Genomic DNA, 12,955 nt, shown 5'->3' on the forward strand with positions numbered 1-12,955 from the left:
GATCCTTATGGTGAGGACCTTTTTGGATTGAATCAGGTTATGGGCTAGAAAAATCTCTTACCTCAAGATTTTCTAGGATGGTAGCCATTGGTCGAGTTTGAACCATACATCCCTTTTTGTCTTAAGAACGTTAAAATGGTTTTTCACATGAATTCCCACAGATGGCCGTAACTAATGAAGTATGAAATCAATGGGTTGTATACTCTAAAATTTGTGTATGCTTTAAAGACCTAAAGAAGAAAGAAAATACTATCAAAGTGCACCGATGTGGTAGTGGCCAAAAACCCTCTAATGGTTAAGTAAAAAATTCTCCCAAGATCTCCATAACTCTCAAAAAGTGTAAGAGTTAGCAAATGACTTTTTGTACCTTTGATTGGTGAAGTCTGGCATTTATGTAGGGGATCTTGAGTGGGTCTACTTGTTTGGTTCCACTACTCTCATGGGAGATATGTGGGCTTAGTGGAGTAAATGGGAGCGAATTTTGGGGAATTCAATCCCATGTTTTGAAGTAGTGAATTTGTGTTATAAACCATAAACCTGATGAAAGGGTCAAGCTTTTGATATTGTGGATGATGACCTTACTTAGACGATACCACTTAGATGAGTTTCTCTCCTCGTCATTAAACAATCATCTTGGACGATGGTACATTTTTATTCTTCATCAAAAATCAAATTAATTCAGATTTTTATGTACTTGACATGGTTGAATGTGAAACTACAAAATCATTTATTTGTTTATACAATTATTTAATATAATTGAAGGATTAATTATATCTTAATTCTTTTTTGTTTGCATATGCTTTACTATTTTTGATATTTTCTTATATAAGTTGTGTAAATATGTTAGAAAGTTATTTAAATTTATGTAGATTTTTTTATTTTATTTTATTTAAAATCAAGTTTGCTGATTTCTATAGATTTTGTCAATTTATTTATATTTTAGTCTTTAAGACATTGATTGCAACAAATAAAACGTGGAGAAACTATCGTCTTAAGAGCACTCGCATTAGACAATACAAAACAGAAAAGAGTTATCAAATTTATACATTTTTGCTCAAAAACTATACGCATCAATTTGTCTATTATACTATCATATACACAACTACTACAATAACATGTATATATACACCTTAATTGTAACTTTTTATTTTTTAAATATTTTTTTTTCTCTCCTTTCCCATCAGATTTTCTCTTTCTTCCTCTATTCTCTACCCTGACTTTATTCTTTTGTCAAAGTCATCATAAATCTAGATTCAAACTCATCAAACCCATATGAATCACAAACCCAAATTGCAAAGAAGAAATAGAACATACCCATATTAATCATCAAATCCAAATTGCAAAGAAGAAGAACAAACCCATATGAAAAATTGCAAAGAAGAAGGAGAAGAATCAACGGCAGGAGCAGCAACAGATGAAGCAGCAGCAATAGCTGAAGAAGGAAACAGAGGTCCAGCCATGGAGGTACGCCTTTGTGGTGGTCATGTGAGCTTTGGCCATGACCATGGAGGTCCAGCCATGGAGGTTTTGTGGTGGTTAGGAGAGAAGAGAGAGAATGTGAGAAGAAATATAGGTAAAAATAATAATAATTATTATTATTTAAATAAAATGAGGTGTATAATAGATAATTTGACGTGAGTGTTTAGTAAAATTAGTTGGATAAAATAGAAAAAATAGGTTATTATATTAAAATAGACAAAAAAAATTTAGTCAAACTGATGTAAATACTCTAAATCGGATATCTTTTGGATATATTTTCTAAACTAGGTTGGTGCAATTTTAGGTAACTCAAATTTGACAGGAGCTTTAAGTCACATGGCATTTACCAGAGTCAAATCTAACCACAAACACCCCAACTTTTAAACTGAACGAAACAGAGAGATATTAAATGGACCACTTTTCATTTTGTTGATGGTTAGTGCTAAGCATCTAAAAACATAAGATAATCATCTAAAAAAAAAACATAAAATAAGATTGCTTCAATGTTTGTAACGGTTGAAGAAAATGACTTATTTGGTTAGCATTACACAAAAAGAAAAGAAATATTGAGTAAAACTTGTCAACAAAATTGAACTTCAACAGAAAAAATAAACTTCGTTGAAAAAGAGAATGATGGGCAATAAGGCATTATCCCAACTGTTACCACTGGTTGACATCTCGTTTATGCTACCTGGACCTCACCAAAGAATTGGAAATATCTGCCCCGTAAAATGCCTGATTCTTTTTCAATTCTTGAAGTATCCATCAGTGCACAATAATGTTTAGCTGCAATGACACATGTTCTTCCCAGACTTCTTAAGCGTAGTCATTTTGCAAGAAGTCCAAGTAGGCTTGAAAAATTTCCAACAGTCTCCAACAAGTCTGCTTGGTGCTACAGGGGGCTATATGGTCTTTTGGTTTATCATAATCTGCCTAGAGGGGACTCAAGGGCATGATCATCGACCAACCAAAGGCCAAAGTCATGGAAACGCTTTATCTTTTTCTCAAAACCCGTGATATAATTATTATGGATTATAACATGCATTCCCTTGGTCTCTTGCACCCATGTCTTGTTCTTGAAGTATAATCCTCCTGTTGGGAATGCAGCTTGGGGAAGCAAGTAGAGATCAACCTGCACAAAAAACTTCAACATCTAAATATCTCAAGATTCCAACCAATACAAATTGTGAAGACAATGTTAGAGATTTCAGAAGCTCAAAAATCCACTAGTTCTCACTGTAGGCTGCATAGATTTGTTCTCATACTATTGAAGTATATCTTCCAGGAGAGTTGAAGGTAGACCTTCCTAAGGAATAGCTCTGAAACACACAAAAATTCACCTAGAACATATTCTGGACAACTCAGGCTGTGTTTGGCATCTCTAGCGAGGATACATTTCACAGCTCTCTAAGCCAAAAAAAAAAAAAAAGAGAAAAAGAAGCCTGTTTTGGTATGCAATTTCTGGTTCCGAGGAATGCACTTTATTGAGAATGCATTTTCCATTTCTCATTTTATGAAGCAAAAGAAGAATCCTCAAATTCTCATTTGCATTTCATCCTCAAAGCATTCCCTCCCTGGGCTTTCCTAGTATCTACTCATTGTCATTAAACTTCCTCAATATTAAAGGATTCATAACAATAACAACAACAACGCCTTAGTCAAAAATTTTTGGGGTCGGCTTAAAGGATTCATAACAAGGCAAAAAAAAAATTATTAGCGTGTTACAGGCCAATATCAATACAATAAGTGTGTCTCAGGGAGGAATGATTGTGACAGTGCCCTGTGATTGTCTTCTATGAAGAGTACCAGTATAGAGAGAGGCTGCTAAGTCATCCTTGTTACAAGATTGAAGTATCTAGCATGAAAAATTTAAGGGAAAAAAGGAATTACTGAAATTTTGACATGCGTCTTGGAATTAGGTTTTTTTGTTTTTGTTTGTTTTTATTCCATGACACAATTGTTTTTTTTGTCCTCCAATCTTTTCTCCTTAATTGGTTTCGAGCCTTCTTATTTCGGGCTAATTATCACATTCTTTTGTTATTTTGAAGATCTTGTTGACATACCATCCATTGATTATTTGACAGTGGTTTGACAGGTACAGCACATTAACACAACATTATTTGCTAATTCTTTCTGATATTGTTTTATCAATTTAAAGATACTGCGTATAGCATGATACGTTTTTAAAACAACTATCTTGAATAGTTCATAATTTATATGTGCAGGTCATGACTCATGATACGTTTTTAAAACAACTACCAGTCATTTTGGGACATGTATAGCAACATTGGACACATGCACACATGATGCAAGTACATCATATTCAGAAACCTGTAAGGACAGCAAGGGTGGATTATATGTTGTTGTTGTGCCATTAGAATTTCACTGGCATTATGTTGTTATTATTATTTCTATTACTTATGGTGATTGTATTTAAGTAGATATATCCAATTTTATGCACTGAATTTTACATTTTTAATGTTGGGATTTTATGTAATGGATGTCAATATAAATGCATGTAATCTTTTGTGTAAAATTTATGATTGTTAAAAAGATATTACTATTGCCATCCTATTAAAATTTGGTCTAAATGGGGAAAATATGCACTCTGCACTTCTTAAAACCAAACGCAATTTCATTTAGAATAATTACTTTTTAGTAAGAGTTTCAGCATAATACCAAACACAAATTTTCAGGAAAAAAAGAAAAAGATTTTTTTTTTTTGGTCAGAATACTGAAGAAGAATCCATTCTGCTCCTAAAGTAGAGTTACCAGATGCAACCTAAATCAACCAGATTACGCAGGCAACTCCAATATATCAAGATTTCCAGATTATTTATTTCCTACACCTACACCAAATTGCAATACTTTCAGCAGAAGCATAAAATCCCCACAGGCCTTTTGAGATTTTGCTTTAAAGGTACTATTAAGATGACTAAGCTTTTCTAAAAATAAAAATTTACTAGGGAATTCTGGGCTATGAAATAAACTAGGAAGGCAAATAGAAAAAAAACCTCTCCAGCAGTTTTATTCAATGCCCAGTTAAAACCAGGTTGGTCATTTGCTTTCTTTGCTTTGGACCATGGTTGTGATTGAAGTTCCTCAATCCACTTCTTCATAACCAGTTTTGCTCCTCTAGTAGGGCGAAGGAAAATCATGCAGCTACATATGTAAGGGCGCCCTTTTTTCCCTGGAGGTGGCAAATCATGAGAGTGATTCAGTGGTTTAACCTGGTCAGTCAAAAAGAAGAAATTATTGATGATAGTTACAACGAAATAAAATTACATTTACATCTTGTTTAAGATAATGATGCAAGTTCAAGATAAATTTACATTCAAGAAGCCTCAAAGCCAGAACATTTAGATCTAGTTTACTTGTTAGATCCATGGCAATGCTAGAGGCATTGAATAACTGAATTCTGAGAACATCATCATATTGACTCAGCTTAATTCCACAAATAACTTTCACTAGCACTCCTCCACCCAACGCCTCCCCCCCCCCCTCCTCCTCCTCTTTGGGGCAGTGATCTAGATTGATTTTGAAATTCAAGGCTGCCATGTCATTTGTTTTTCAGTTTTTCTTTCTCCTCTTTTTTTGAGCCAAGATAGAAAATTTTGACAAAGAGACACAAAAGCAGCAGTTCAGTTGGAATTGGAAGGCATCCAAAACATCTCAAGAAATCAACATTCTGAGGCAGGCTCCAGTAGAATGGATCTTGGGTGTGTTCACTGATGTGATGTTCTTACGTTGCAAGACAAAAACAGAACAAATAAAATTGAAAAAACATTTCAACTAGTAACTGAGAAGATCATGATTTGTCCCTCTATTTCCCAATTTATGGCCATCAAATGATAGACACATATAAATGGTTATGAGGAAACAGACGACCAGCATATCTAGATTTTGTTAAAAATTGAGTTTGTATAGATTATAATGTTTTTGGTTGCTTATCTGCAACACTTGGCACTATTTTCCATAAATGGCACACGGCAAAGGCAAGAAGCAAAGTAGGTGTACTTACTGCTGCCATATCATCTGTGAAGTACACATCGTGACTCCCTTGCAAATAAGGAAATGGATCAGCCAACCAGACCATATCAACATCATTGTACATTACATTATATCCAAGTTCCAAAATATGGAGTAGGTGACGTGGTCTTCGGGATGTAAAATTGAAGAATCCCTGTACATAAGAAACCAATTAGGATTGCTTCCAAATTGCAATGAAGTCAACAAAAAAATGGAGATAAACATTTCCAAGCATTGTATACTAACTGGCAGGAAAACAAGGAAATATTCAAGTGAAACGACACTGTAGTTTATACTACCAAGGAACATCAAAAGGACAACAAATTAGTAAAGCAAACATCTAAATTCCAAACTCCTCATTGCACTGATACAAACAAAAAATACAACATGATTGATGTGATAAAAAGGATTTATATGTGGTTTTTTTTTCATGATTTAGGCAATGACATTGGCATAACAACTTGGTCGTAACAAAAAAAGTAGTTTTCAATTCAACAAATCAATTCAATTTTCACAAAAAGTGGTTAGGATCTATACACGTTACATAAGTACAAATGTAGCGCAAAAGCCAAAGTTCTAGAAGAACTAACAAAAAAGATATGTATAAACAGTTAAGCACAACAAATACTGCTTACAATCACAAAGACTTCAGATTGACAACTTTTAACATAAAAATACCACCTTTGAACTCACACATAAAATAAGAAAATATAAAGCCAAAATACATTGTTAGTCCCTAAACTTTTAACTGAAGTGCGATATAATCCCTGAAGTTCAAAGTGTGATCATTGTTAATCCCTAACAAACTTAAAGTGATTGCTTTTAGTCCCTAAAAAGCTTAAGGTGATCAATTTTAGTCTCTAACAAACTTAAATTAATTGGTTTTTGTCCAACGTGTCTAACAGAGTGATTACATGGTAATTTTAAGGAAACTAAATAAAGCAATCACATTAAAAGAACTAAATAAACTATAAAATAACTTAGGTTAGGATCAATACACATATAACATAACTACACATGTAGCACAACTTGCAGTTCCAATTTACAAAGACTTTAGATTGCCAACTTTTTAACTTAAAAACACAGCATTTGAACTCACATATAAAATAATAAATGCTTAAATACATTGTTGTTCCTGAAAATTTAGATTTTAGCCCATTAGCGATTTTAGTCTACGATGTTTAAAGTGATCACTTTTAGACGTGGCCAAACTAAAATCAACCAATATAAGTTTGTAAGGAACTAAAATCGATCACTTAAAGTTTGTTAAAGTTTAGGAACGTACAGTTTGGGCAAAAATAAAAATAAAAATGAAACCCTGATGTTAAAAAATGCAATACATACCTGAGAACCAAACTTATGGGCAGTTTGAGAATCAGGGGCAGGCGGGACGAGCACGGCGTGGCCAGGCCAACGCTGATTAACCTTAAAAAGCGTGGCATAGTCCTCGGCAATGACAAGCACTTTGTCCTGATGCTTTTGCCTGGCAATGCTAATCAACCAGTTGTTAAGAAAAGGCAAGTAAGGGTGACTCACAGCGCAGACGATCACCGTACCGTTCTTGGCCACAAATGAAGCCGCTTGGGCCAGCGTGTAATCACGCCATTTGGAGTGCTGGGAAGAAGTGTTAGAGTTACTGGAGAAGAGGAAGTCGGGCATGCCAGCCCAGGGCAAGAAGACACCGAGAATGATGAGAAGAGATAAGAGAAGAAGAAGAGCAGTTGGGGTGATGATGAACGATCTTGAAGAGGAGGAGGAGGAGCGTCGGGATAATAATGGGTTTGGACCTGAAAACGAAAACGAAAACGGGTTGTGAATTGGTCTTTGGTGTAAAAAAAATGCTGACATTTTTTTTTTTTTTGTTGTTGAGCTTTCTAGGAGCTGAATTTCTTGAGTTTGGAAAGGGATTTACTGAGAGATCTTTGAAGATCGGATCTGGGTGCTTCCCAGCCCAGGTGGCTGACAGATCTTGAGACTATGTATGTTTGGATTTTTTTTTTTCTCAAAATAACACCTATTGTATTTTCAAACAATTTCGTTTCAAAACTATTTAGGAAACTAACATAGCTCATCTTCTCTGGGTTGCGTTTGCCTTTGTTTCTATCTGGTTTGCGTGTTTCTCTCTGGGTGGGTTGTGTTTGCTTCTGGGTTTGGGTGGGTTGTGTTTTGCTTCTGCGTGTGGTGGGTAGATGAACTGAGATTATCATCGAACTGAGAGAGAGGGATGAACTGGGTCTGGTTCCTCTTACCTGTGTGGTGGGTTGTGTTTGCTTCTGGGTGGGTTGTGCGGGATTTTTTTTTTGGCAAAATAACAGCATTTTTCTAACAATTTTGTTAGTTAGCCATGCTTCTAAACTACTTAAAAAAATTATCATTTCGAGCCTCTGTTAAGAAACTTAATTTTTGTGCGCTGTCAAAGTTAAGGTAGACTAAAAATCCACGTGGAAAATACTCGAGTTCCTTTACACCATTTTCTTCATTCTTTTTTTTTTTCTCCATCTGCCATCCCACTCCTTTCTTCCAAGCCCCAAAAACCCAAGACAGTTCTTCTTCTCTAGACGGTTCTTCCTTCTTCTCTTTCCTCAAAAACCAAACCCATTTCTTAAAATCCCAAATTTAAAAATCACGATCTCGAAATCAAAGCAAAAACCCAAACTCAAAAATCATGATCTCGGCACCTAAGCGCCATGAGTTTGACGATCTCAGCACCGGAGCGACTTGGGTTTGTAGATCTCGGCACCAAAGGTATGTTTTTGTGTTTTCTAGTTTGGTTTGTCTCTGAATTCATTTTCTGTGTTTTTTGGGTTGGTTTGTCTTTGGTGGAATATTTTCTGTTGTGGGTTTGTCTTTTATGGGTTGGTCTGTTAGTGTTTTATGGGTTGATGTTCTAGGTTTGTGTTTTTCTGGTTGGTTTGTTTGTGTTTTCTGGGTTGTTGTTCTGTGCTATTCTAGGTTTCTATTTTCTGCGTTGGTCTATGTTGTGTTTTTTGGGTTGCTGTAATATGTGTTTTTTTGGAGGGAACTCAAGTCTAAAAGACTCGAGATGTTAATTTCCTAAATAGTTTGAAAACGGTACCAACTAACGAAATTGTTTGAAAATGAGTGTTATTTTAAAGAAAAAATATCCGATTAAATCATTTATGCAGTATTGCAATTTTCATCGGATGTCTATATATGGTTATATTCCCATTGCCATTCATTGGATGTCTTGCACATATGGGGAAGCAAGTCAAAATAAAACATATTGCAAAGATGAAAAAAAAAAAAAAAAGCTTATCAAATGGGACAGGAAAAAGTGCTTGCTTCTGCTGCATCACATAAATCCCAATCCCATTCTTCAACCATCGAATCAGATTAAGAGAAAGAGAGAGTAGTTCATTACCAATAAACCATATAACAAATATTAATCAAAGCCATATGGTTTAGTTGAAATTATTTTAGTTATTCAACATATCAAAGCACCAAGCATATTAAAAGGACCCAATCTCACCCGATTAAGGTATGTTCTTCTATTCATCCACTCACTATACTTGAGTTCTAGAGAGAAATCTGACTTAAATGTCAGAGGGTCCTTGGCCGGTTCACGCCGATCACTGTCAATGGTCTCTTTCTTCATTTTCAAGTCTTCCAACTTCCATTGAAGTTCGGAGCATTCAGTTTACTGATTTCACACATCATCAAAAAATAAAGAGATAATGTTTTATCTAATAGAGGCATAAAAGTAAATTTATACAAACTATATTTTCCATCCTCTTTAATAGGCTAAAAATGTATTGACACCTTGTGATAAATTAATTGATTAATTACCCAAGTTTATTAATTAATCAATTTAACATGCATTGTACGTGGCAGCACAAACAAATCACTAACTAAAAAATAAAATGCAGCAGAAAATAAAGTTGACACGGTGATTTGTTTACGAATGGGGAAAACCTTCGAGGCAAAAACCCCACTGGGTGATTTTAAGGTCACCACTCCCGGGAATTCACTATTATCACAACAAGCAATTACAAATAAAGGAATCCAAGTACCTTATACCAACCTACAATTAAACCCTTACCCCAATACCCAATTGGACTTGTTCTGTAGTGACAATCTCTCCTTTTAATGCATGACTCCCAGTACGTGACTAACCAATAGATGCGCGGATCCTAGTACGCGACTTGATCACCAACTTGAGAAGGATGTTGGCTGCAAAGTTCTTTAGTTCATCACACGATGAAGATCACGAAACTTCTTGGTTACAAAACCCTACGATGTACAAATACATCAGCTTCTTTAAGATGAATCAGGGCAAACTAGGTTTCGGGTCACAATTTGCATGAAATACAAATAAAGTGCGTTTTGTCAAAGGATTAGCCAATTACATAAAATATTGACATATGTTCCTAACATGATTCATGTGCGCACCAAAAGTGAAGTTGATGGGTTGGTTCTCACTTGGGCTCACAATCTATTTATAATGTGGGCTTGGAATTTCCTACTTTGGGTAGTTCGTGATACAGAGACCGGATAAGAACACTACTCCTTATTTACTCCTTTCGCTGCTGCCACGCTTTTGTTTCTCTCCCTTTCTTTTCCGTTCCTTCTTTCTCCCCCCTCCCAAAAAACCCCCTTCTCTTCCTTTAGCTTCTCATATTTATAGCCTCATAGTTAGTGGTGGGTTATGATTACTCTTGTGGTTAGTGGTATTGGAGGTCCAATGTTATCATTGCAAAGTGGATGTTTTAGTTAGGAGTGGGGTGCGGTGAAAGTGGCATTGGAAATAGCTCCCCACCTTAAGAGAGATGTTCGGTGGCGATACTCCTTAAGGTGGTACCGGATAACCGGGATATTACGTTTCCGACCAATCATGCTTTCGCTTGAGATGTACTTTGCTGGACAATTCCCAAGCTGTGAACGATGATGTGCATGTATGACAATGGCTTGCTCAATGGGTTTTGGGCCAAGCAAAATGGCATGAGGCTTGGTCCCATGGCTTCAACCGGTTCGAGGCCAGACTTTAGACAAGAAGGTTAGGCCCATGGGCCGCGCTGTAAGGCTGGAGTTCTGGGCCAAAGGCCCAAATAGGCCTAGGGAGGCCCGTGCCGTACATTAGCCCCCCCTTGATTTGTGCCTGGCCCCCCGGAACGAATCAAGGAAGCCAAGGGACAGAAACTACCCCAGGAAGTTCAATGGGTTGATACTGGGCAGTTAAGGGCCCCTTTAATGCGCCATAAAAATGTGCACTGTACAAGACTATTAGCTTAGCCGTCATCATTGTCTGACAGTTCGCGAATTGAGGCAGCATGCGTGTGGCAGTTAAGGTGGGGATTCGTAGGGTCTCCCACTCCTCATTTATTAAATAGCATTTATCCTTTCCCTTTTGGCTCCTATAAATATCTCATTCTAAATCATTCTTTCATTTTTACATTCTTCACTTTCTAAATCTCCTCTCTGCCGTGCATTTGTCTGTGCGCTTACCCTTCAGCCCAGAATACCCCTTTCCTAGAGTCCAAAGTAAGTCCTCTACCTCTTTCTTTTATTTTAATTTTTTCCTTCAATCTTGGAGTTCAGGATGGGTTATGCTCACCTTCTAAACACTGAGGCGTCCCTAGCCACCTTTAGGCGGACATTCAACATCCCTGAGGATGTGAATGTGGCGTACTGCCACAAGAGCGAAATTGCTCTCTATGAGGGTCTAACACTGCTTTTTTCCCTTTGATGTCGATCTTAGGGGGAGGGGGGGTTAGGTTTCCCGTGGATCCCCTCCTACTCAATACCCTTAGGTTTTATAGTTTGTGTCCGGACCAACTTCCTCCCAATTTTTACCGGGTAGTTAGTTGTGTCAGTAGGTTATCAGATATATGGTTTGCAATTGAACCATCACGATATAAAATACATGTACAGTTTGTGTGGGAATAAGAACACCAATTATTACTTGAAAGTCAGAGTTATGCGGGTACAACTAATTTCATGCCTACCTAATTCTAACAGGAATTTTGTTGGGGAGTTCGTCCGGGTGAGCAGCAACTGGTTTGCCGGTGAAATCCCTTGCCCCTTTTCGCGGGGTGAAGTTGGTTCGTACCAATCACTAACTTGCTTTTCCTTTTTCGCTTATCTGAATACTAACTCCCTGTGTTCCTTTGTTGCAGACAGTAGAGTATTTACCCCGGATCTTAGAGTGGTGCACGTAAGAGACTTGAACTTTGTGCTTAGGTCCAAAATATTCGTTCATACCGATGGGCAATTCCCGGCATCGCACCTCATACTCGACTGCACCCCCGGGTACAGGACTTGGTAACCCTTCAACCAAGCCCTTTCAGTAGACAGTCCGTTGCTGTCTTATATCGACGTCTGGCACGCCAACTTCCTCCCCCTACATTGACCACTAGGGAAGCTTGAGATCTCGGTCCTTGCTACATAATTGTCGAAGAGCTTGCCCCAGTCAGGGATGAGTCAGTCGAACAAGTTTCCCGGGCTCTCAAAGAGCAGGAACACATTCCCATCGAAGGGAACGAAGCCCAAGTCCAGGCAGCCAAGCAAGAAGTAGCTGAGGATGAACAAGAGGCAGAAATAGTAACAAGGAGGAAGCTCACTGCCGAACAATTTCTGTCCAGCTCCCGATCTTCGGCTCAGCCTCAGCAAGCCTGAGCTGGGGACCGTACTCCCCCTTTTCCTCCATCCGGCCATGCCAAAAAGAAACAACGTCTCACTGACCAACAAACAGGAATTTCGACTAATGTTGCCTCGAAAACCCCTCCCCAAGTATCTACTGGGGTTGTTATCCGAGAACCGGTGGGTGACCTCCGGCCAACTCCCTAAACCAGCATCGATGTGGTGTCCTCCTCCCAACCTGAGGTGGTTTGGCAGCCTACTTTCAAGCTCGGAGGTGGGTCCCTACTGGCGTCTGCTAGTGCAAGCGCCTGGTCCCATGGCCAAGGGGGGTGAGTCATGCAAAGTTTGGTGCAGGGTCTTTTGTTGCCCAGGGACGTAAAATTTTTTTCTGAGGGGACCGAGGAGTCGCTTTTCAGGCGTCTACAGTGGCACACTATAGCAGTAAACTTATACCTTAGCTCCATGCTTTTTTTCAATGTTTGTACATTCGCTTCATGCTCATACTAACCACTACTGCAATGTCAGGCTGCACAGCTAGCACATGCTCTTGAGGAGAGGCTGAAGGAGCTTGCCGAGGAGGCTGATCGGGAAAAGGCTCTGAAGGAGGTTGCTGCTATTACGGCAAAGGAGAAGGGGGAAGCTGTTGTGGCTACCGAGGAGAAGGCTCGATCCTCTGAGGAAGCTCGGTTGGTGATGGAGAAAAAGTTGGCTGAGACGGAGAAGAAACTAAGGGAGGTGGAACTTAAATTAGCAGAGGTAGCCAGCCTCAACTTAACCCAAGTTGATGCGATGGCTGATTTGAAGACGACCCTTGAAGCCTGCGAGGACAAGTGGTACGCTGAGGGCTTTG

The 12,955-nt window shown here is 38.1% G+C and overlaps 1 protein-coding gene across 1 annotated transcript; it reads right to left on the minus strand.

Annotated features, from left to right (window-relative positions):
* Positions 1-1,946: 1,946 nt before the first annotated feature.
* Positions 1,947-7,764, minus strand: LOC142617759 (UDP-D-xylose:L-fucose alpha-1,3-D-xylosyltransferase MGP4). The gene is made up of 4 exons (XM_075790711.1): positions 6,853-7,764; positions 5,501-5,662; positions 4,494-4,709; positions 1,947-2,611 (listed from the first exon to the last, which is right to left on the minus strand). Exons 1-4 carry the CDS (start codon positions 7,354-7,356, stop codon positions 2,402-2,404), a joined length of 1,092 nt encoding a protein of 363 aa, XP_075646826.1. The 5' UTR covers positions 7,357-7,764; the 3' UTR covers positions 1,947-2,401.
* Between the last annotated feature and the right edge of the window lie 5,191 nt (positions 7,765-12,955).

This window comes from Castanea sativa, chromosome 11 (assembly GCF_040712315.1).
Source record: "Castanea sativa cultivar Marrone di Chiusa Pesio chromosome 11, ASM4071231v1".
Classification (NCBI taxonomy): domain Eukaryota; kingdom Viridiplantae; phylum Streptophyta; class Magnoliopsida; order Fagales; family Fagaceae; genus Castanea; species Castanea sativa.